We start from the raw sequence: 26,771 nt of genomic DNA, 5'->3' as shown, positions 1-26,771 counted from the left end.
GTATTAATTGATTAGTCAAAAACAAATATTCACGTAATAGGGCCTTACACAAATAAAAGCAATAAGATATGTTTGCTTATTATATTACAAAGAATTTTTCAGAATTCTCACGTAGCCTATTTGTCTAACCCTGTTTGACGAGGTTGTGGAAAACCAATGTCCATATTCTCATGCACAGATAATATTTTTAGACTAAGAATATGTCTCAACAGAACCTACAGATGTGAAAATTCTCACAATATGTCCGAAGTATAATTCCGCGTCCATCAAATTCCTGTATGCTTATGAGTTCTTTATAGGAAATATAAAGACAACGTCAGAGAAACAACATTTGGAGAACCAAGAAAACTTCCATTTTCTGTCAATTATATGTGTAAATCTTTAAGACAAAATATATACTAAAGTTGGATTAATTTTATTTTCTATTTTTTTTAATGCGGTTTCCCTCGTTTTGCTTGAATATATAACAGATATCGTTCTTTTTACCGACCATTTGGAAAATATGCAATAGCTTTATTTTGTCTCTAGTAATATAAGGTCATTAAGTTCACGTTACAGGCAATTATTCGATTACTAATTAGAAATTAACTGCTGTATGTATAGTTAGTCAATACCAAAGTTAAATTTTTCCATCGCAAACACTTTTACAAGGAATTACCAATACTTTTATGCTCATCCTCAGCAGAGGTGATAGAAGGTATGGAAAAAAATTCCAAAGCAGCCAGTTGCAGCATTCTAAAAGCTGCCGAATTTGCGAACAAATTTCAAAATTTGCCTAAATTTCAGTCGGCCATGAAAACTGCAAAGTAGCATTGTTACTATGCTACCCACTTTTTCCACGGCGGGGTGTTAATTTGAACCCTGACAAGATTTCGAGGATTCATCTGATGCAACATGACCTTCTAAAGAGGCGTAATATCTTTAATATTTGGACGGGAATGCAATATCAGAAACTGCCGTTTTAGCCAAAGTTTTCATTTTTGCAGGTTCTTGGAATGGCAGTTGTTACTATTTTTGATCTCTCATTTGTTCAGACATAAGGGATGCTCATTTCTCAAACTTTTTCTGTTTTGCTTCAATTGTTTGTTCTTGATTCCCTGTGTCCCATCTCCCCTAGATAATTTCGGAGACCACACTGCCTTTCCATGACGATAAATAAAAGTTCAAATAGGGATAAAATCCTTTTAATAGACAGTGATGATGATAACAGTGATAGAAATTCACAAAAATACCAGATGTTTCGGTCACATATACAGTGACCGTCATCAGTATTAAAACTGATGACGTTCAGTTTTTACTACTGATGACGGTCACTGTAGATGTGACCGAAATATCTGGTATTTTTGTGAATTTCTATCACTGTTATCATCATCACTGTCTATTAAAAGGATTTTATCCCTATTTGAACTTTTATTTATCCCCATCTCCCCTAATCTCATTTCCTTGTGTATTATCCCCACTTTGTGATTTGTTTCCCAACATTTCACCTGTTTCTTAAGTTTTAAAAAGGATCCTCCCCTAACAGGAATAATATATATCTTGTTTGGAGGAGCCAATGCCCCAAACTGCAATCATCAAAAATTGTTAGGAGCTCAAAACATTCCATTTACCCAAACATAATCTTCCAAACCTAATGTGTGTTTTTTTTTATTTTTAGTCCCTCCCCTCGCTCCCCCACAATACAACACTTCTAAAGGCAATCAAATTGTACATGGTTTTGAAAAACGATAGGCCTAACATATTTATGATGAGGGTGGTGATTTCTAAGCTCTGTGAATCTCCTGCTGGACCATAAATAGTTTATTTAGTATAGATTACTTTATCTAAAGCAGAAAGCTGCGTATTTATAGGAAGGAAAGTCATTCCAGAGAGAGAAAAGTGAATAATGTGGAAGAAATATAAACAGTTTGTTAATTAAATTCAGATAACTGAAAATTATGGGGGAAACGGTAAAATATTAGTATTTCAGGCGTAAAGCAATGAAGCCCTCTTCTCTACTGCAAAATTGCCGTAAGAAAACTTTCACGTCTATGTCTTCTCTCCCGTGTCACCCTTTATAAAAGTAGCTCCTTTGGCACCAATTGAAACCTCAAATTCGAATCTAACTAACAATTTTTTGAGCAATTTTCACAGATTTATTTATTTATTGAAAATTTGTCTACAGAAACTTGAAAAAAACGGAGCAAAATATGAAGAAAAAACTAAAGAAAACAGTAGTACGAAGCAAATATCGACAAAACAAATAAAATCAAGTAAGAACTCCAAATCATAAATAAATCAAGGGCAAAATAAGAATAAAATCAAACGAAGCAAAAGCAAATCACGCAAACAACATCAACATATTCATAGATAAATAAAAAAAAAAAATGATCTCCGCAATACACGCAATAAACACAAATAACTTAAATACTATTGAACTAAAACGGTGAACCAATCATTCTGTGAATGTGAAGAACTAAGCCTTCGGTTACGCTTATTAGTTAAATTAGAGATTGCAAGTTCAGGGTCAGTAAATCCATACTTTCCAAACAATGAAAAATTCCGATGCCAAGCGGCAGCCAAAGAAAATACTTGACGAACCGAAAGAAAATAGACAATAGAACCGTACTTTCAGACAATAAGTTCTAGCAAACAGCTTCCAGAACGGAGCAATATACAAGATGTGGGAGAGGGCTACAGCATTGAAAAGGCTAGCTAATAGTGGGCAGTTGAATCGAACTTCTACTGCAGCAATCGATGCATTAGTAGCAGATATACGTCGTACGAGATAGTCTAGAAGAAGGGATCGGGTGCGGTGTAGTGACGAACCAATGGGAAGACCTAAATAAACGAGGTGGTCAACAGCCCTAACAGTTGCATCGCCAAGTGCTATAGAGGACGGTGGCTCACCTTTCCAACTAAAAAGCACTATTTCTGACTTTGGTACTAAGTGTGACAAAGACCTAATTAATTTTATGGAGGGTACAACTGAGATTTAAAATGTCGTCTGCATAACAAACTAGAGGCAGACTCAATTAAAATAGTATCAGAGACGTAGGGCACTGGTCCTGGGCATCCAACACACAATTATTAAAAAGATTAGGAGATGAGATGAGAGGACTTTTATTTTCAACTAATAATTACATCATACTTAACTGGCACTTACCACATTTTTTAAATAACATTAACAACAAACGTAGAAATGGTAAGAAAGTATGACGTTTTATTAAGCCACTATTGTGGCTTGAGCAGCGTCACACATTCTTTCATCATAAACCAAACTCATTCACTCTTCCTACTCTTTTCATACCATTCAATACAATTAGGAGAAGAAACTGCTCCTTGACGTTTGCTTTTCCAGACAGGAATGAGTTTCCTATTCAGAAAAGGGGGCATATTTTTATCAAGAGGTAATTTCAGGCAAATACATAAACGAGAATACATATTTTGAAGACAGTGAATCACCAAAGAATTTGGTCCACGTTTGGCCGCTTTGAGGAGTATAACTGGGTGGATGAGGGAGTCGAAGGCGCGTCTGATATCGTGACTAGTGGGAATTAGACATTCTCCTGATGATTCAGTATCAAACTATCAATTAGTGTATTGGCTACAACTGCAAGGGCATCAGCACAACCCATTCCCCGCTTTAACCCGAACCGGTGAGTTGGAGTGTAACATATCTGTTTAAGGTCAGATCGAAAAAGAAGCTCGAAGACTTTGCAAAAGGAAGTCACAATTGTAATAGGTCAAAATTATAAACATTCTGGGTTTGGTTTTCCTTTTTTGGGAATCGGGATAAAATCTCCAATGCAAAAAGAAGAGGGTACAATTCGCTGTGTAAACATGATCTGCATTAAAAGTGCCAAGCGCATTAAGATCAATCTCTTAAATATGCAATTCTTATCCATTTATACGCCACTTCACGTGCGACAGTCCTGCTGTGAGCTTGTTCAGTGCACGTGCCTATTTTTCTTTCGCAGATCAGTTGTATCCATTTTTACACCTTTTAGTGTATATTAGACCTTGGGGAAAAGACAAAAGTCGCCTGTTGTCAGGTCAGATGAATAATGTGTATGGCCTAACGCTAGGATATTATCCTCGTTCAGAAAGTTTTGAAATACAATTTAGTGCAGGCTAGACATGCTTTGGTGATCATCTCTAGAGACAAAATGGTGTTGTTTAGTGTGGTGTTCTTATCAAAAGCTTATGACATTCGCTTCTCCATTCAGATCATCTCTCCTTCTATTGTTCGTTCATGATTTGCAGGAACAAGTTCTCAGGGTAGTAGCGTTTAAAAATTGAAATGACCCTACATAAAAAATTAATTTTTATAGTATTAATTTCAGGTAACATTTGACCCAAATGGCTGAAGTTCTGATAAAAATAAAATTAAAAGAATAAATCCTCAAGTGAAATTGAAGATTTTGCATAAAAACAGGTATACACCAATAAGGACAAATAACAGTATTCATAATTTTTAGCCAGTGAAACACGCCGGACAACACACGGAGAATAAAAAAGAAATCCGACGGTGCTAAACACTTTTCGACGGTGCTAAATAATTTACAAAAGAAAAAAAAAAACTAAAGGAATAACCTTCAAAAACCTAAAACTAAGAATCCACAAAAACTTAAATCAATTATAGACAAAAAGAAACAAAGCAACGAACATAAGCAGCCTCTTGTAACAAAAGCAAAAATGGGACTGAATCCAAAAAACAAAAAAAGATTCAAATTCAAACATTACTAGACTGAGTATGAATACTGCCATGGCATTTAACGCAACCATTAACTACTCTTCTTTGATTTCATTAATCGCTTTAATCCTCCTATAATTTCATAAAATAAATATGGAAGCTGCTTCATTAAGTTGTCATAAATAATGCTTACAAGAATATCCAGTGTATCTATATTTAAACCCAGACTATTGAATTTGTATTCATTTTATAAAATATATGCGGAATTTACTTCAATTAAATTGTCCTAAACAAGGCTTGTAAAATATTCCGTGTACCAACATTTAAACCCAAGGAATTTGTATTTTAATTTTTAGAACTTCACAAAGAAGTAATGGTAAGCTATTTTCTGTTAATACTAGATATATTTCAACAAAAAGAACAATATGACTTCGGTTCCGTGCGGAACTAAAACGGAATCCAAATATTAACTTTTAATTTGTAACGTTACTTTCTTTTATCGATAGTTTGTGACCGAACAGTCTTTCCCCAAGGCCTCTACCCAACATAAAATTTATTCTTCGATCAGAGGACCTTACAAATAGCAATGAAAAGAATGGTACGTGCTTTGTCCTCATCCGAAATAAAAAAATATCGTACTCTAATTTATTCCTAATAAAGACAACCACATTATTCCGTAAAATTTCCTGAAGCTCATCACCAATTTCTCGAATGTATGGTAGTACTGGAATGTACTGGTATTCCAATTTCTGGAATGAATGTATTTCATTTCCTGGAGAATCACCGTCGTTGTTCACATTCCAAAGGAATTCAAAGAAGACGGTTCTTACAGCCTACAGTTGCGGGCTGACTTAATAAATTATAAATATTTAGTAATCCCCATCTTCTGTTACTTTCTTTTTCTCCTTCTTTCTTTCTCTTCATTTTTTCGTGTTTCTTGGTGACAGAGACGATTCGACCTCTAGCTCTATGTCTATCTCTGTTAAAAGTTGATGTCTTGTGTACTATATTTATTCAGCAAAGTTCAAGTTCTAAGTTAAGTTTTCCCGAAAGGATTGATCGTTTTACCCTTCAGTTCTTCCAGTTCAATGGGATAATCTTTGAAGCTGAACCTTCTGTTTCATTTTTTTCCTTTAAGAAGTAATGTTCTTCCATGTTTGAAGATATAAAAATGACATTTTACTGTTAACAAGTTACATAAAACTATGAATAAAGTATTGGATTTTCTGATGTTGTTATGAAGATCAAAGAGTTGTATCCTTCTTCTCTTCTGTCTTCTATTTTCTTAGCCACGAAACTCAAGTTCCAATTTTTCATGGAAATTATAGCTTTATTTCTTTGAAGATATAATTAAGATCTTTTGGATATTCTAATAAGTCTATAAATAGACATTTATTGGCTTGGAGCTTTCATGGATCAAAGGTATGTAGAATAGATCAAGAACCCAAAATGTTAAGCCAATTCTTAAGGAAATTTTATTCGTTAAACGAATTGTCAGACTTCGATGAACGACAGCCTAATTTTTTTTTTTTTATTATTTAATGTAAGACAGTGAATAAACCTTACAAACAGTACTTCTAAGGCAGAAGAACAAGAATAATAACAGGAAATGGCCTGGAAAAATTGTATTCAGTTTGGTAGTTTAACCTAGGAGCCTTTGGTCACTTGCCGAAGATTTTACCCCTAAGCCTTCCACTGCACGAGGCAATTTGTTTTTCAAATCATTTTACTGCTGGCTTCTTCATTTTAGACATTCTAATATATAACATGAAAGTAATAAAAAACGCTGGATGTTAATATTTTAATATTCAATTCAAGATTTTAGTATAAATTTCTTTACCGTTAAAATCATTTGTTTAATTCTTAATTCTAAGTTTATCCAACTAAACAGCTCAGGAGCTATACACTACCTTGTGTCCAGTCTCTGTTTACCCTGAATCACCACAAAGTAATCGCCAGGACAATATAGTTTTCCAGGGCGGTAAATCCAACCTAAACGTTCATAGCTTTGCGATAGCTTTGCGAAAATTCCTCATTTTCCAGTCAAAACTTTTGGAATTATACCACAATTGATATATACTACTACTACTACTACTACTAAAACTACTACTACTACTACTACTGCTAATACTACTACTAGTACTACTACTGCTACTAAGATCTCACTGCAGCACAAATATGCCTAAGGCCAACACAGCTACGGATACTCCTCTTCCATCCCAATCTATTAAAAGCCTCCCTCTTTACACCCTCCCAAGAATTTTACATTTCCCTTCCTTAAGGCATCCTCCCACCCGAACCGAGGACAACCAGCTTTCGGCCTAAACCATGCGGTTGGCCAAAACGGACAATATTTGGCAATCTGTCATCAATCCTCTGCAGAACATGCTCTAGCCATTCAAGCCTTTCTGTTATTATAGCCCTTGAAAGCGGGATTGAACCACACATTTCGTACAGCCTACTCTTTGAAATACGGTCAGTCAGTCGGGAACCCAAAATAACCCGTAGACAAATTCATAGGCAGCGCAATAGAGCTACCTAAGTAAACAGCGATGTGGCCACAATGTATTATTCATTTTTTTTTATGTATATTTTTTTGGGGGGTTTGTTTGTCTAAGATCAGGGCAGTTCGTATCGAAGAAGCTGTCGTAGAAACTTCGAAAACGGCTAATTCAATTGAAAATTGAAAGGGCTAGTGTCATTTTTAATAGCCGAAAGTTATTGGAGGGCAACTAATCTTCCTCCCACGACCACCATTTTGCAAACACATCTAATCGAAATTTTGAGATAGCCATTTTGTTCAACGTAGTTGTAAGGTCCAGAAATTACGCCTTTGAGGATAACCCCCTCCCAGTTAGAAGAGGCTCATTTGATTGAAAATGTATAGTTCTAGTTCCGTTTTAAAACTCAAACATGATGGAGAGTAACTAGTCCCCCACCATCCCTGACATACTCTTTTCCAGAAACGCATTCAACTGAAACTGTAAGATAACCATTTTGTTACCAACAGTCCAAACATGATATAACAATATGTTTAGAGTGGACAAAATCCCCCACAGCAGATGGGCAAGGGTTGTAAGCTATGCCTCGGAGCATTTACTGTTTTTATAGAAGGGATGGTCTTATAAACTTTGAATCGGATGGAGCTCATTTGATTGGAAGTCGGAAGTTTTAGTGCCCTTTTTAACAGTCAAAAATGAATGGACGGAAATCAGCCCCCCCCCCAGGGGCGGATCCAGTCTTTCGCTCTAGGAGGGGGGGTGATTCTTACCGAAAAGACTGGGGGTAGTGTCCTTTTTGTCGGCCAAACGGCCAAGGCTGATTTTTTTCACGTTTTAAGTGTCCCTGTCGGTCTCTTATTTAACGAAAATGGGGATTTCATATATTACAATAATGCTTTCAAAAAGTGTACTTGATCAACTGACAACTGTTTACAAGAAAAATTCAAGCTTCCTAGCTCCACTGTTCCCAAACCTGTCGATTACCCTGTCAATGTTGATATCGATGTCACGGTTAACACTAAGGAGGGCCAAACCACTAAGTCTGGTTTGCCCCATCTGTGTTTGGAGCCACATTTTCAGTTTGCGTAAAGTTGAGAAGCTACGCTCGGCGGATGCCACGCTCACTGAAAGAGATATAAAAATAGCAAGAAGTGAGCTGTCACAAGGATATAGGTCTCTGTCACATTCCTTGGCAGTTTCTTCCGCTGAACAAGGAAAAATACCTCCTTCTCTTTTAACCTAAAGCCATCTACTTCTCCACACATGCGCTTCTGCCGAAACAAGCCTTGCGCTGGTAGACAGCACGGTTAAGCAAAGAAGTTGACTGTACATGCTAGAGATCTATTTTATTGAAGATTGCAGCAAATCATCAGCACAATTCACAATATTTAATGGCAGCAGTACGGTTAACCGGAAAGAGTTCAGCGTGTCTCTTGAGAATCGACTCTTTAAGTCAGTTATGACTGAGTCAAGCATAGGTAGAAAAACAGCACGTCGATACTATTCTTCAGGCGTAGTATGATGAGGATTATTTCGATTAACCTGTCTTTGTGTAATCCTTGGAACTTCAACAGACAACTGGATTTCATCTGACAATTTTTTTACTTGCTAGAATACTAATACGAACTCTGTCAGACGTTTCCCGTCACTTTTTCAGAACATCTAAAAGACCGGAAACGTGGCCATTGGCAGCACCCAAGTCCAAAGTCTTCTTCTGGAATATCCGACTAAGAGGCACGGTCACAGCGAAAATGCTGCCTAGACACTGAAGGGAAATCACGAATTCCGCATTATGTCACGCTGTCACAAGCTTCTTTGCCTTGGGAGCGGTTACTGATTCACTTCAGTGACTGATGTGCTCCAAAGAATGGATGATTTTTGGAAGTCCAGACACAAACTGCAAAAGTGACTCGGCCCGCTCAATCCACCTTGTCTCGCACATTCCCGTGAGCTTAGCTTTCAGAACCTTATTCAAGACGTAATTTCTTTTCTCAGATACATTAAAAAGTGCAACAACTTCTTTTATAATGCCTATGGCATTTCTGATGCTAAAAAAAGCTGGTTTTTTTTTACAAGGAAAGGTTCAGAGCGTGGTTAAAGCACACCCATCCGTCCCGATTCCAACACAGTCAAGTAGATTCAAACCCATTTCTTCCAAGAGGCTGAAAACTAGCTGGACAATAATTTTTCCGTTGACAGTTGGCTCTTCGTCTACAGCAGAACTTTCAAAGGTGGCGTGATGAACGTCAACAAAACCAGTGAAATCCTCACGGCTATGGTTATCGAAGGCATAGCAGAGAGATAAACTAAGTTGCGATGAATGTCACACATCTGTTGTCTCATCTAAATGATGGTTTAATGCCTTGCTGACTTTACTCTCTCTCTAGAATGACACCTATGACTTCTTCGCATAACACTCAATCAACTGGTTTTGTGTTGTTTTGCTGATATAGGTAGCATTTTTTCCCGGTGTTTTAAGTTGTTCCTTTAATTTACTGTCGCCACTTTCAACAGGATAACGTAGTAGTTCTCGGAAGTTTCCTTCGTTGAAAAGCGGCATGTCATCCAGATTTAGGCTGCCTTCATCCCGATAGCCCGTCAGTGGAATATTCTGCCTTCCTAGAAACAGGATTGATTCCATAATCGACTTAAGCCTCTCTCTGTTTCCTGTTACTTGCTTCATTCGCTGTTCGTTAACGCGGTATTTTACAGATTCGTGGGGAGAAGGGTAGGCTCTTAGCAACGTCTTTCCAGCTTCTACTGTGTCACGATGGTACTGGGAACTATCATGTACTGTCAGGTCTCCATCTTTTCCCAGTAACTTAGCAAATTTTGTGACAGGCTTTGTGACCAGTTTTTGCAGGGCAGCCTGTCTGTTTGAACCCCTGCTAGCCCCAATTACAAAAAGAGGGCAGTATTTGCAAAAAAGGCCTTTCTGGCCAGCAGAATATACTTGTCAGTGGAAACTCTGCAAATGAGAATCGTTCAAGTACCTTTTTTCATCTTTTCCCCGCTTTAAATGAACAGAATGCACCATTTGTTATCCAATCAGCAGTTTCTATGGCCTTCCCAGAATATTAACACTTTATTTGGTCGTCAATGGCATGTATTGCACCGAGGTGGATTCCAATATCGTTGTCAGGAAATAGGGTAGGGGGCTGGCGTATTGTTGGATGATCACTCTGAACGCTTGCGGGGTTAACAGACGATTGCAAAATGTCCGGAATTTGTCCATGTTTGCCACTTCCAACAGAAATAATTGAAGAGCTACTTGCAGTTACAGTTACACTATCCGTTCGGCGAGACTTTGATATGACAAAGCTGTCAAGCGTCTTTTGTCTGCGTTTTCCCGACATTAATATTACTTAAACGACGAAAGTCCTCGTGACAGACGCACATTCAAATTTCACTATACACTGGAACGAAATGTTTGTTTTGACATTTCAGAACGTTCAGAATAGGTTACGTTGCGTCTCGAACAGGGAGGCGACTGGCGAGAACTAGCTAGAATTTACCGGGTAAACTGTTGCTATGCTATGAGGTGAGAAATACTTGAGGAGGAAACAGCAGTGGAGGAAAAGCTATGTAATGAACGTAATGTAAAAAGATTTTACAGTCTGGTTACAGTAGTTAGAACATGCGTTAATGCAGACTTCCTTAAGTACAGTAAAACAAAAACAAAAAGGTTACAGTTCGTCTAGGAGGGTGATCGCCCCCTGCACCCCACCAAGCTTATCATTCCCCAAAACATATCCAATTGAAATTTTAAGAGATCCATTTGGTTCAGTATTTTGAAAATCCCAGCAATAATGTCTTTGGAGATGTCAACCTCCCCACAGTCCTCAGGACAAGGGCTGTAGGTTAGGCAATTCGTTCATTGTTTGCACATAGTATGTGCTTTTGAGAAAGGAGTTCATATTTGAACTTTACTTTCCAAGAAGACAGAGTGTATTCAAGTGAGCCTTTCAGAGAATTTTTAGGAGAGTGTTGAACTAAATCAAAACACGTTCTGTAGATACGGATTGTGAAAAGGGTGGAACACAGGAATAACTGAGTATATTAATTTGGAAAATTAAGGAAATAATAAGGGATATGATCAAAAATGCAATATTTGCAAGCTACCAATATTACTACAACTACCATTACTACTACTACCACACTGCTCCATATACAATGTTTAGGGGAAATATGAACTAAATTAAAAGACGCTATGTGTATGCACACTGTCAAAATAGCATATCTCAAGAATTGAGTTGGGTAGTAAGTTGGAACTTTCAGAGAATGCTTAAAGGGGAAGATTGTTTCACCAAAAGGAAATATGTACACACTACTGCTAATGGAAATGTTATTGTTACATTTACTACTACAACTACTACCACGACTACTTCTATTGCCACTACTTGTAAGGTTAAGAGCATTGAAATGAAAATTTCAAGAAGTATATGAAGATACAGGTTATCAAAAGGGACATATCAGCAATATAATAGCATTGGCTACTTGTATTAAGTTGAAACTTCCAGGATTTGATGAGCGGGATGTTCTAATGGTAAAAAGGCAATATGTTAATACTACTAATGCTACTAGTACTACCGCTATTCAATAATAGTATTAGTAATATCAATACTACTACTGTGACTACTACTACAACTATGCCTGAGGCTATGTAGGTGAAACTTTCAAGAAATCTTGAGGGGGAAGGTGAACTTGATCACAGCACCCCGTCTGTATACAGGTTGTCGAAAGGGTGTAAAAGTAATATCTTAGGAACAGTTTGGTGTATGAAATTGAAAATAACAGGGCTTGTTGTGAGGGATGTTGAACTAACCAAAAGAAAATATTTGCATCCTAATGCGACTACTTCTACTCATATTACTACTACTGTTACTATTATTACTACTTTTATTACTGCTACTGCACGAGATCTTAGGCTACTACAGTTAATTCTGCTGCTACTATTACTACTACTGCTGCTGCTGTTAGAACTAAGGATGTTAAGGCGAAAAATTTGAAGTATATAGAAACTGTATGGAACTAGTTCGAAACACACTATGCCCACACAGGTTGTAAGCAGACGCATCAGAAATACTTCAGAAATGGTTGACAGTATTAAGCTAAACTTTCAGCGCGTGTTGAAGGAGATGTAGAAGAAACCAAATGTGCTATGCACATACTGCTACTAATGCTACCACAACTACTGCGACTGCGCAAGCTAAGGGTTTTAAGGTGAAGCTTTTAAGGAATCTTTAGGCGGATGTTGAAATAAATCAAAACAAACAGCGAGCATATGGACTTTCAAAGAGGTAACAAAGCAATATCTAAATAACAACTTATATTATTAAGTTAGACCTTTAAGGGTAAGTTGTGGGGATTTTGAACTAGCAAGAAGGCAATATGTGTATAATTTTAATACTACCATTGCAGTTACTGTAACTAATGACGCTAAGGGTATGAAGGTGAAACTTTTAGTGAACGTTTAGGGAACGTCTTCCAAAGAATCATAAAAAGAATTAAACAAAGAATCTAAATCAGATTCATTTTCAGAAATACTCCACAAACAACCCACCAACCGTGACCAAAGAAGATGCAAACCCTGATCATTGAATTTTAAAGAGGAAAGACCAGCTCCTTGGTTCCTCCTTGGCAACACATTGGAAAAATCATACGTGGAAAAAAGATGAAAATAGTCTGAGATATAACTCGTCAACACAAAGTTTTGCACCAAGGTCAACGATGAAAAAATATTATCAAGCAAGGAAGCAGTAGTGTTAGTAATGCGAGTTGGAATGAATGCAGAAGGTAACGTTCCACAAGCAAGCATTGTTGAAAGAAAATTCAAGGACGAGGATGACCTCCGGTCACACAAATTAAGGTTGAAGTTACCCATAACGACAAGTTCACATGAATGAAGTTGGATTGTTTCCAAAACCTCACTAAGAATCTGAAGGAAAGAGGGAACAGACCCACTAGGAGACCGGTATAGATTACCAACAATCAAAGTTTTAGCTTGGGTTTTAATCTCAACAAATATAGATTCAAAAATTCCTTCTTCATTTCTTGACAGGTCACGTCTAACAGAGTACGGAAGACATTCCAAAACACAAACAGCAAGGCCACCTCTTGCCATCCTACTTCGATTTATACATACCATCTTTTACCCAGAGAGATGCAATAGAGATTCATTTTTCGAATCAAGGAAAGCCTCGCAGAGACCAATAAAATCAGGGTAGCCACTACGCACTATTTTTTTCAACTCATCAAATGAAGAACAAAGGCCCTGTACATTAAGCTGAAGCACAGAGAAACTACCATCTCTTTTGGATACTCGATCTAAATCCGATATATATTTACTGCTAACTGAAAAATGGGGATTTGATGGTGATTTATTAGACTGAACTACTGAATTATTAATCAAGCTAAGAAAATCTATTGGATTATTTTCAAATTGAAGCAATCGGTCACCCAAGGAGGAGATGTCACTCGAACTAAAGTCAAACAAATTCAAATTCAAAGAAATAAACTAATAAAGCCAAAACAATTAAATCTGAAATAAGGAATAGTGGAGAGGGAAAAAAACACAAACAAACACCAAAAATACATAAAAAAAGACAAAAAGTAGGGACATAAAGGGACAAAAAAATTAAAATTAAGTAGAGACAGAAGAATAAAAAAAAAGAAAAAAAGAAAAAACGAAAAAAAAGAAAAAACGAAAACAAACAAACCAATCATAACTTCTAATACTAAATGCAATCAGCAATAGACCTTATTTGCTTTATTGCTGACCCTCCACTAGGCTTTGCCAATATCTACCCTGATCTGACCACGCATTACTCTGACGGTACTTGTCTTTAGCCGCATTCAATATGTCCCGGTGACGCTTTGTTAGGTAGTAATTAAAAAAAACTTTTTCCTCAAAAGAAGTTTTTCAAAGAAAAGTAAAGAACTCCATTAAACAAAAAATGAGGAAAAATAAAATCAAATAATCTACCAAGCTCGAAACTACCACAAATCAGCATTGATAAATAAATGAAACCCAAAACGAACAGAAATTATAATAAATAACCGAGTCAAACTCAAAACGAGCAGAAATTAACATAATTTGGGCGCAAAACCCCTATACCTTCCCCAGGCCAGAACAAAATTTGCCCTTTACTGAAAAAAATATAAATGTTTTTACTTTTATAACTTTAATAAATTAAACAATTTTAACATTTTGATTACTAAATATCAGTATATGTATATTAAACTGACAATGCACATTCAATTGTATCTTTTCAGCAAAGTACAAATTTTGTTCTTGCCTGGGGAAGGCATAGGGGTTTTGCACCCAACTTATGGTAATTTCTGCTCGTTTTGAGCTTGACTCGGTTATTTATTGTAATTTCTGTTCATTTTGGGTTTCATTTATCTATCGTTGCTGATGTGTGGTAGTTTCGAGCTTGGTAGATCATTTGATTTTATTTTTGCTCATTTTTTGTTTAATGGAGTTCTTTACTTTTCTTTGAAAAACTTATTTTGTGGAAAAAGTTTTTTTTAATTAATTTCTATTCGTTTTATATTGACATAGTCATTACAGGGAAAAAGAAAATAACTCTTTAAATCTTTTCGTTTTCTAAGACTTTATAGTTTGGCCTGCTATTTGTATGCTAGAGAAAAATTTTCAGTAATTTTTAAAAACATACACCATTTTAAAAATCTGGACACAAATAGTACTGTTTAACTTAGTTTCATACCTCCTCTACTTGACCTGCAATGGAAAACTTGATACCATTCGCAAAAAAAATCTGTTTACTTTCTTTGATACCTTGGATACACTTAAACTATTTTGATTTGGTTAAATTTTAAGAGCAGAAGTAGTCTCGAAAGTTTGAACATAATACCCTCAGTCGTTCTTGGGATACTGCTGAGATGCTTTATTGAGAATTAGCATTATCACAGTACGTTTTGATTTAATCTTAAGGCAACATTTAGTTTTTAAATGTAATTGTTAAATGGGAGGGTGGGAGTGGAAGGGGGAATAGTTGCCCTCCAATCACTTTTGACTATTAAAAAGGGCATCAGTCCTTTCTATTTTCAATCGAATGAGCCCATTTCGAAGTTCCTACTACAACTCTTTCGATACGAAGTGCCCTGGTCTAAACAACAACAACAACAAAAAGTATTACTAATCAGTTTCTACTATTAAAAAGGGCACTAGCCCTTTGAATTTCAAATTGAATGAGCCCTTCTCTGAAGTTTCTACGAAAACGTTTTGTCGACAACGACTAGGGAATGATGGGCGTGGGGAGGGGGGGCTAGTTGCCCTCTAATCACTTTCGACTATTAAAAAGGGCATTAGCCACTCCGATTTCTAATCGAATGAGCCCTTTTTGGCGAATGAGCTTTTTTTGAAGTTTCTACGACAACGCCTTCTATAAAAGCATTATATGCCCCCTGGGCATAAATTAAAACCCTTGCCCTGAGGATTGTGGGGGAGTGTCCTTCTCAAAAAACATATTTTCTATCTGGAAATCAACTACGCTGAACAAAATGGCTAACGCAAAATTTTGATTGGATGTGTTTGGGGGAATGATTGTCGTGGGGGAGGGGCTAGTGGCCCTCCAATCAATTTCGACTATTAAAAAGTGCACTAGCCCTTTGAATTTCCAATCGAATTAGCCTTGTTTGAAGTTTTTGCGAAAACGCCTTCTATAAAAACCTTATACGCGCCCAGGGCATAACTTAAAACCCTTGCCCTGAGAGTTGTGGTGGAGTGTCCTTCTCAAAAACATATTTTCTATCTGGAAATCAACTAGCCTACGCTAAACAAAATGGCTATCTCAAAATTCTGATTGGATGTGTTTGGGTGTGTCCCCTCCAATCACTTTCGACTATTAAGAAGGGAACTAGCCCTTTGAATTTCCAATCGAATGAGCCTGTTTTGAAGTTACTGCGACAGCGCCTTCTTATAAAAACCTTATATGCCCCTAGGGCATAACTTAAAACCCTTGCCCTGTGGGGGAGTGTTCGATTGGAAGACATATTTTAAATTGGAAGACTCCTAAAGAACATATTTTCTATCTGGATATCAACCACGCTGAACAAAATGGCTATCTCAAAATTATGATTAGATGTGTTGGGGGGAATGATGGGCGTGGGGGGGGGGGTAGTTACCCCCAAACCACTTTCGACTATGAAAAAGGGCAGTAGCCCTTTGAATTTCCAATCAAATGAGCCTGTTTAGAAGTTTCTACGACAACGCCATCTATAAAAAGCCTTATAGGGCTCCAGGGCATAACTGAAACCCCTTGCCCTAAGGGTTGGGGGGGAGTGTTCTCCTCAAAAACATATTTTCTATCTGGAAATCAACTACGCTGAACAAAATGGCTATCACAAAATTTTGATTTGATGTGGTGGGGGGGAGGATGGGAGTCGGGGGGCTAGTTGCCCTCCAATCACTTTCGACTTTTAAAAAGGGCACTAGCCCTTTGAATTTCCAATCAAATGAGCCTGTTTTGAAGTTTGTACGACAACGCCTTCTATAAAAACCTTATATGCCTCCATGGCATAACTTAAAACCTTTGCCCTGAGGGTTGCGGGGGAGTGTCCTCCTCAAAAACATATTTTCTATCTGGAAATCAACTACGCTGAACAAAATGAGTATCTCAAAATTTTGATTGGATGGGTTTAGAGAAATGATGGGTATGGGGGAGGGGCTAGTTGCCCTTCAATCACTTTCGACTATTAAAAAGGGTACTAGCCTTTCGGATTTCCAATCGAATGAGCCTGTTTTGAAGTTTCTAATACAACGCCTTCTATAATAACCTGATATGCCTCCATGGCATAACTTAAAACCCTTGCCCTGAGGGTTGCGGGGGAGTGTCCTCCTCAAAAAGATATTTTCTATCTGGAAATCAACTACCCCGAACAAAATGGCTATCTCAAAATTTTGATGGGATGCGTTTGGGGGAATGATGCGCAGGGGGGGGGGGCTAGTTCCCCTCTAATCGCTTTCGACTATTAAAAAGGGCATTAGCCACTCGAATTCGAATCGAATGAGCCCTTTTTGAAGTTTCTACGACAACTCCTTCGATACGAAGGCCCAGGTATGGAGGAAAAATCAAAAACACATTGTGCCCACATCATTCTTTACTTAGGTATCGCTAGCGCGCTGCCTATGACTGCGATATAAAAATACCAGTAGATGCAAGTCTAGCTTTTGCTTTACACATTTTTCGGGCTACATATTTGCTAGAAAATTTTACAATGATCGGAGAAACTCTAGTAGAACTTTCTTCAGTCTGTGGGGTCTGATTATTCAGGCGGAGACGGTACACATTGATCAGATCAAAAGGCGAGAGTTCAGTCAGAGACATTTTGCTGTTCAGAATTTGAAGTATTGCCGTGCGACTTTCACATTGGGTAGCTGTTTGGCCCCATGAAATACAAGGCTGTCGAGTAGGGACTCCTGATCAAAATCATCCAGCTTGGTTTCAATTCGAACGATTCTGTCACCGAGGTTCTCAATTTGAGTTCTCAGACCCTTTAAAGCCTGCTCAATTTTCACAAGCTTTGGAGTAAACTCGAGTGTGATTGCATCATAAACCTGGCTGATTATTAGTTCAGCAGGCTCTTTCATTGACCTTGCATCATTAAACTTTTCAGTCACTTTCTGCGTTATATATTTCAAGCAAAACGCTTTTTGTCTTCTCTAGCTGGGCTTCAGTAGCAACTAATTGCTCATAAATTGGGGCAACGCTGGGCAAATGCTTTTTTAATAGCAGGTGTGGATGAATCAGTCATTTTAGGGTCGTATTTTTGAAGATTTGCATCAATGAGCCTAAATTCATTGTGACTTCTGTAGCAAAAAACGAGGTATGTAGGCTTCCATTTTGAGTCCTTTCCAGACTGAATAACTCTTACTGGCCAAAGGGGATAGTTCTTGAATTTAGCCAGCGCAACATCAAATGCTCGAAACGCTGCATAATTATTAAAAATCTGACTAGAATGAGCCGATAAACAAGACAAAAAGACTTATCTTTGAGTGAAGGCCGAGCCTCACTAATGCATTCCAGTGGATTTCAAATCCAACCTGTGGGAAGTCGGCCCACCTGCCTTTCCTGCACGACCCTGAACAGTGCACGTTAACGCACAGGCCCTAAAACTGCCAATTTTACACTAAAACAGTCCTTCGAAATAAGATAATCCAAACAAATACGGTCAATAATAATCCAAGTTATCAGCTATCTATACAATAAACAGCTTATCCAAATGATTTATCGTAGATGCCCTCAATCGCAATTGCGCAATATAAAAAAGCATAAAAGTTAATCCGATTGGCTTCAAAAACTAGTTTTTTCCAGTTCAGAGACTGAATTGGTACTGATTACTAGGTATAATTACTAGGAAAATCATTGAAACTTGTAAAGGAGCTAATTCAGTTGAAATTGAAAGTTTTAGTGCCCTTTTTAAGAGTGATTAAATAAAAAAAAACAAGTTTTTTAAACTGAAAGTAAGGAGTGACATTAAAACTTAAAACGAACAGAAATTATTCCGTATATGAAAGGGGCTTTCCCCTCCTCAACGCCACGCTCTTTACGCTAAAGTTTTTTATTTTTTTAAAAAATAAAGTTTTGAGACAGAGTCAAACTTTATCGTAAAGAGCGATGCGTTGAGGAGGGGACAGCCCCTTTCATATACGGAAGAATTTCTGTTCGTTTTAAGTTTTAATGTCGCTCCTTACTTTCAGTTTAAAAAACTTGTTTTTTTTATTTAATTTCTGATCGTTTTTTAGTCAATGCAGCTTTGATTTTGGCTCACCGTCATTGAATAAGTAAACAAAATTTGCATAAAAATTTTACTTTTCTTTTGCTAAATGGCTGTCTCTAAATTTGGTTCTGACGTAATTTTCAAATTAACTTACGTAGGCTAACGAACTTCTATATTCGTATATTTTTCTTCTGGCAAAAAATACAAAGTTGCAGATTTTTGCAGATATGAGCTTGAAACCTTTGTAATAGGGTTTTTTGATACGCTGAATCTGACGGTGTGATTTTCATTAAAATTCTTTCACTTATAGGGGATGTTCCCCCCCCTCTTTAAAAATTCAGGTAAATTTTCTCAGGCTCGTTGCCTTTGATGAGTAATACTAAACTTAATAAAATTTATATATTTAGAATCAGCATTACAAGCCCATTCTTTTGATACATTTATTGATATCAAAATTCCGTCTTTAAAAGTTTCGATTACTATTGAGTCGTATCGCTTGTTTTTTTTTTATTATTGTTTTTTTTTTATTACGTATATGTTATTACGTATATGAGGGGGTTCTCCCCTTAGTCAATACCACACTCTTTACGTTAAAAGTTAAAAAAAAATTAATTCACAAACCCCTGAATCACAAAGGCCGTTTAAATAGAATAAATAGCTCTTTTGAAAGCACCAAAAAAACTGTAGCGTAAAGAGCGAGGTATTGACTTGGGGGAGAACCCCCTCATATACGTAATAATTCCTTTCGTTCTAAGTTCTAATGTTGCTTCTTACTTTCAGTTGAAAAAACTTGTTTTTTTTAATTTAATTTCTGATCGTTTTTTAAATAATGCTTGGAAATCCGGCGCCCCCTTCACAGAAATGTCCCTTACCCCAAAGAAACATCCTCCACGGAAAGATTCACCCGAGTAACCCCCTCCTCCAGCTCCCCCCCCCCACCAGAAAAAAATCTTTCCAGAAATTGCCTGTACACTTCCCAATAACCAATGGAATATGTAAGTAATGGGCAAAGGCCATAGATTAAAGCTCTTCCCCTGGGAGCTGTGAGGGATTAAGTCATCCTAAAAGATATATTTATTAGATTTTCGACTATGTTGAACAATCTCAAAGTTTTAATTGGGTGACTTTGAGAAAAAAAAATGAGCGTGGGAGGGGGCCTAGTTGCCCTCCATTTTTTTGGTCACTTAAAAAGGGAACTAGAACTTTTAATTTCCGTTTCAATGAGTCCTCCTACGGTATTCTAGAACCACTGGGTCAATACGATTACCCCTGGGAAAAAGAAAAAAAAACAAGCAAATAAACACGCATCCGTGATCTTTCTTCTGGCAAAAAATGGAAAATTCCACATTCCACATAGGAGCTTGAAACCTCTACAGTAGGGTTCTCTGATACGCTGAATATGATGGTGTGATTTTCATTAAGGTTCTATATCTTTTAGGGGGTCTTACCCCCTTTTTTCGAAAATTAGCCAAATTTTCTTAGGTGCGTAACTTTTGATGGGTAGGATTAAACTTGATGAAACTTATATTTTTGAAATCAGAATTAAAATCCGATTCATTTGATGTATCTATTGGTATCAAAATTCCGTTTTTTAGAGTTTCCGTTACCATTGAGCCGGGTCGCTCCTTACTTACAGTTCTTTACCACGAACTGTTTGAAAAGAGATAGGAGTACAAAAAGCCTTTCTCTCAAGCCTCTTCATTTTGCAAACGCATCCAGACAAAATTTTGAGACAACCATGTTGTTCAGCATAGTAGAAAGGCCCAGCAACTATGTCTTTAAGGACATTGGGCATGTTTACCCCCCACAATTATGCAATTGGCCTATTATTCTTTAAAACTAAGCGTTGCTTTAAACTAAATCAAAGGCATTGTATTTACGGTTGCCAATAAGACACCTCAGCAATATATCGAGAAAGACTTGAGGTATTAAGTTGAAACTTTGGGGGTTACTACTATTACTACTTCTGCTCTTACAATTTAAATAAATAAAAAGAATGTATGTGTATCCAGTTTGTCACAGATCATAGATAGAATCTTTTTGGAATGCTATTAAGTTCTGTTTTTCAGGTCAACTTCACGAGTTATAAAATTAAAAAATGCTGTTTGAGTCAGGATTTAAAATTCTAGAAAAAGTTTCTCCAACATACAAATAGCATTAAAGTTAATAGCTTCATTTAGCCAAAAATGGGCGGAAATTAAGTCAAATAATCTTCGAAGCGTAAAACTGCGACAAACCACTATCAATAAATAAATGTAACTAAAAAACAAACAGAAATTACAATAAATAGTGAAATATTATGCTGTAATTCCTACGTTTGCACTGTGTTTTATATATTTTCAATAGGCTGAAAACAAGGAAAGGTCAGTGCCTAGAGTGGCTTGAAATCCGGTGGGGCAATTTGCACACTTTTTTTTTTTTTTTTGAAGCGAATATGGCTAGATTAAGTATTAAGAGGGGTTGCTGAGGGACGGTAACCCCACATGTATTCCGATAATAATCTAAATGTAAAATAGAAGGTTAAATTTGCATGTTTAACTGTAAAGAGATGGAAGGTGAAGTTAGCATTACCAGAGGCTATAGCTGCCTAAAGATTAGACTGGAAACAACGACTGGAATTACCTGACGGGAAACCTGACATTTCCTCCACCTCCTCTGGATTCGTGGTCGTGAAAATCTCATTCAAAGTATTTTCAAATCTAAATCGTTTTATTTCAGTAGATAGAGGTGTCGCTTCAATAAACTGCTATTTCCACTATTTTGTGCCACAGAGCCAAAATTTCAGACCCAATTGGACCAATTTGTCACAAGTTCAAAGATTATGGAATGGCTGTTCAATTTAAAGCGATCAAAAAGTCTTATTGAATAAACAGAATCCAAATGTATCTTTTCAAGTGATGTTGTGCTTCAGTTACAAATTACTATTCAGCCTATAATTTCTTCACCATAAACAAGCTACAAACAGACAATATGCAAACTAGAAAAAAAAATTCTCATACGAGTAATAAGGGGAGTTAAAACTAAAAACGTAATTTCAAGTGTTTTACATACCCTACCTACTTACAAGGCCTTATCCAGGGGGGTCGCAACTCGTGAGGTATGCCCCCCCCGCCTGAAATTTTTGTCCGCACCATAAAAACGTAACAAAAATAAACCAATTTTGATGTGTTTTTTCTTATTTGTTTTGCAAACGTCGGGGAGGGGGGTCTCGTGGGTTTCAATTGGGTATGAGGGGCGGTCGGCTTCCTAGAACACCCCATGCATTTTAAAAATTGCCTTTTTTTGTATTTTATGATAAAAATATGTTCCGTTTTTTTGGAGTTATCATTGAAACAAAACATAATTAGTCCCCCTCCCTACATTCTCGTTACTATATACCCCTGCCTATTGCTAATGTTGAATACATTTAATTAGGCATGTGGTTGTCTTGAAGAGTGAAGTGGGAACCATACTGTATGTATGTCTTGACTGGTATCAATACCATAATTATTACTCAAGTATGTGATTGATACGACTTTATTTATAAACGCTTTTAATTCACAAATTGTTTATGCTTGCCTAATTAGCATAGCTTTATTCTTATCTAGGTGACAAAATTATTCCACGAAAAGGATATCAAATTGTAGAAACTTCAATTGGATCAACAGAGGTACATTCATCGCTTATTATTGAAAGAGTTTCTATTATGGATTTTGGAGCCTATACATGTCTTGCTGTGAATAAAAAGGGGAAAGCAGAAACTACAATTCGACTACATGGTGAGTTAAACACTTTCTATGCAAATAAAACACGGTGGGGATGTTTATTACAGTCCAAGTATTTCTAGAAATATCCTTTCATTTTCCTAGGAATGGTTGAAAAAAGTTCTACTTCCAAACTTCTCCAAATCCGAGACTGACCGGAAGTATCCCATTCAAAGTAGGTAAGAAATATAAAGGCTCATTTTAGTAGACCCTAGACGGTCAATCATTTTGATCAAAAACTTCCGTCAATCGATTGACTCAAACATAATTGACCGTCTAGGAACCTGTTTGACGCTTGAGTCAAGCGTTGACAGTGATTGATGGAAAGTTTGAATAACTCAATTGTTTTGATGAAAAGCCTTGTGTTACATTAGCTGTGATCAAGATCGAAGGATTGACTGAAGGGTCAATTGAAGGACACGTCAATCGATTGACGGAAACTTTTGATCAAAATGATTGACTGTCTAGGGCCTCCCGTCTTAGACTCTTATAGTATGGCGAAATGAGCTATTAGTCTATTCTTTACCATACAAAGTGAACTTACCTTGTCTTTGGCACGGTTTGGCACGGTTTGATTCCACAATAACATGAGCTCTAGGTAGTTTACTACCCTTGACAAGAATCAGAAGTGTGGGAAAGCCATAGCCTAATCCTATTATGTTGAGGAGTTGAATGTAAAGTGTGCGCATGTCAAATTTTGCGGAGAAGTAACAAAATTGACAATGTTGTTGACGGATGGTAAGGTTAGGGGAGTGGGCCGCTAGGTATGCGCATCAAAGAGGAGGGAGAGGGACTAATTCTCTCCTTAGAGTTCCTTACCCCTCCCCTAGATCTCAAAAAATACATTTTTGATAGTTTTATTGAAAAAACCCTTTTTGATATGTTCATTGCAACACCGAAAAAAAACTCCCTAGATTTAAAAAAGTATAAATTAGCAACCCATCCTCCTGCATTTTCATGAATTGACTTCCTTGGTGTCAAGACTCTTATGAGTTTAAGGTTTAGTCACTTATCTTGAAACACAAATGGAACTGAAGAATCCCTAGGCAGATGCCATGGATACAGAAAAGTGTTTCTCCTGCTTCAGCATATATTGATGCCGTGAGGTTGAATGGTCTTATTGCCAAGGAAAGTAGGAGAATAGGTACAAATAACGGTGGCACATTAAACATTCATTAAATATTAACAAATATTAATATACTATTTTCTACTATGGAGAAGATTTTCCCCTCATTTTACTCTAATATCTAATTCAACTTTACTGAATAGCCATGTTGTTAAAATTCCTAATAATCATACTTCGAAAAATCTTCTGGGTTAAGGGGGTTGCCATTCTTTTCTATTCACCAAAGTGGTTTAAATATTTTGTAAAGGAGTCATTTTCATTTTAATTTGTTATTCTTTTCTTCGTTCTACATTGCTTGTAATACTATAATTTAGAAGTTTGCTTACTTTATTTATCCCAGTGGAATTTGAAGGTAGTACCCATATTGACAATCAAATCTGATAATTTTATTTTGTTAAATTGTTGTTTTGAAAAGATATCCAACTGAATATAGTATTATCAATCTATTTACAATGATTTATTACAGACGCAAACGATTTACCTAAACAAGAGTGAAAAATTAAAAACAAAATGTTTCAAACCCGAGTTCGGTGCTCTTTTCCAACGACATGCAGACAATTTAATTTTAAACTAAAAATGAAAAGATGGGGCAGTCATGGTATGTTCTAAATCTAATTCAAAGACCTTTACTACACCGCATCTTTCAATGTGAACTGTGTGGAACCACACAAAATGAAGTTCAGGACCTGCTGATGAGCTGATAAGTCATAACGAATTTTATTTTCATAATTAGTCTTTCCATTTCTTCCGGTTGTCAGCGATTTTTGGTAAATGTGATTGTTTTGTACAAAACATGACAAATCTTGTAATAAAGTTTTGCATGTAATATTTTTTCATGATATTAAATTTCATATTTTATGAAAGTTTTTATGTCTGTTCAAGGACATTTACGACACCTATATCCTTCAATGTGAGCTTAACGACAAAATGGGTATCAGGAAGTTTTAACGAGCTAGTACGTCATAACGTCATAACTAGTACGTCATAACGAGCGGTTCCTTTTCATTTTTAGTCTGAAAATATTTCCATTTTCCAGGTAGCAAACATTTTTCTTATAAACTGGGATAAAAGCGTTGATTTGATCGTTTTATTTTAATTTTGTAATCTTCCGTGACTCTTGTAATAAGCTCTAGTCTTTATACAACGTTTTTATGCGTGATTTATAATTATTTAGGAACATTTTAAAATCTTGGACTATTTTAGATTATCCCTTTTCATCCAATAAAGTTAGTTAGTATGACAAGACCTCGCTTTCCTCTCCTTCCAAGGAACAAAAAACAATGTCATTAGCTAAAAAAAATAACAAGAGTCAACGCAATGGCTTACTACGAACAGAATTAATCAGAATTAAAAAACCCATTGATTAATGCTAATTAATTTATGTATTGCCGTCAGAAATCAATATGTTTCGAAAAATACAGCCCACCCAGACCCTGGATCTAACATTGATTACAAAGTTTTACAATGTAAGGAGCTTCACAATGTTTTACGGAGCTTTACAATGAAATGCTCCGTCATAATAGTTTCTCAATTGCTAATTCGGTTAATTGTTTTTTTGTTTTTTTTTTTGGCTTCTCAAAGTTTTCTTCTTCTTTGTCTAAGAGTTCAAGAGGAATAAACAAAGGAAATAACAAAATTTCTTTCATTTTCTAAACTTTTGCAATAATTATAATTTTTAATTTTGAAATAATTATTTTGAAATTTGTTTGTACGAAATATACAAACAAATACCTGGTGTCTTATCGGAAAATAAAGTTAGTGTTGTATATAAATATCTAAACTTCGACCTCTCTAGACTAAGTCGGATAAAAGGTTCAAAAAAAGAATTTTGAATCGATTCCGTCAGTCAGTTCAATTTTATTAAACTTAAAAGTATAAAATAAACTAAACTACTAACAGCCTCCCTCTAAACCCATAGCGGGTTGATTACATGCATTTACCTATTTAATTAATTATTAGTTAACCCCGGAACGAACCCCAAATAATAATTATATAAAATAAAAATAATAGAACAAAAAACAGAAGATATCAAGTCTCTCTCTATCTTATTCTAAAAATAACCTGTGAACTGAGATTTAGTAGATACCTCTTTTATTTTATTTTTTAACTCTCTGGAATTGAGATTCATACATTAGACCATATGAGCACCTGGGAATGTTTAAAAGTAATTTCAGCCGACTCTTATCTTTCAGAGATACCTGCAACACCGTCTCTTCAAGAAGGGCGCTATCACGAGAAAAAAGACCATGGGCTCTTTAAGAAACCACGTGACAGTATAGTTCATAGTGAATATAGTAGCAGTCATCAAGATAATAACAGTGACTATACAACAAAAATTTCTTTTTCTAGCAATCTGAAATTGCAGACTAGCAATATGTCAAACACAGTTACATCAGGTAGACCTAATGTTCGCCTAAGTCGAAATCTTTATTGGTTGTATACCTTTTGTTTAATCATTTATTTATATTATACTTGACTTGTCAGTACATTATTTTTATGTATAATATTTAAATATATAGAACATATACTGAGACTCAATTTTTCCCAGTGAGTTATCGTTCAGCAAAAAGGCAGTTATTATATTGTAAGAATAGCAGTTGTTATGATTACAGTATAAATATTGTAAAGAAAAGCCTAGTTTTACAAAAAAAAAAAAAATACAAAAATAGGACAAAGCAGTTATTTTAAAATGATACCTTTTTTCGATCAAGTGATTTTCCTTTATGTTTAATACCAAATCATCTTAAAATAAAAATAAAATGTGCAAAAACATCAGAAAATTTAATTTTAATTTAACATCAGGGAACAAGCACAATACCCTTTACATGTCGTGGTTTGACATGTAATTCGACCATTGGTTCAATACAACCAACCCTGGCGAAACAAAACAAAATAAAACCAACAAGCATCAGTGATCAAGCATCACACCTCTACTTGTCGGGTGCTCGGATATGTTGAATTTGATGGTGCGGTTTTCATTA

The 26,771-nt window shown here is 36.2% G+C and overlaps 1 protein-coding gene across 3 annotated transcripts in view; it reads left to right on the top strand.

Moving 5' to 3' along the window:
- The window catches only part of LOC148951637 (protein amalgam-like), a 167,369-nt gene extending 141,052 nt beyond the window's left edge, over positions 1–26,317 (top strand). For all 3 annotated transcript variants that reach the window (XM_089090399.1, XM_089090401.1, XM_089090398.1), the window contains exons 8-9: positions 22,509–22,679; positions 25,983–26,317. In XM_089090399.1, the coding sequence (XP_088946525.1) occupies positions 22,509–22,679; positions 25,983–26,266 (455 nt within the window). In that variant the 3' untranslated portion in view covers positions 26,267–26,317. The remainder of the gene's footprint in view (positions 1–22,508; positions 22,680–25,982) is intronic.
- Positions 26,318–26,771: the final 454 nt, after the last annotated feature.

This window comes from Artemia sp. Qi Xiang Cuo, chromosome 6 (assembly GCF_049724085.1).
Source record: "Artemia sp. Qi Xiang Cuo chromosome 6, ASM4972408v1, whole genome shotgun sequence".
NCBI lineage: Eukaryota > Metazoa > Arthropoda > Branchiopoda > Anostraca > Artemiidae > Artemia > Artemia sp. Qi Xiang Cuo.
Note: the sequence above shows the minus strand (reverse complement) of the source record. Positions and strands in the feature narration are given on the sequence as shown.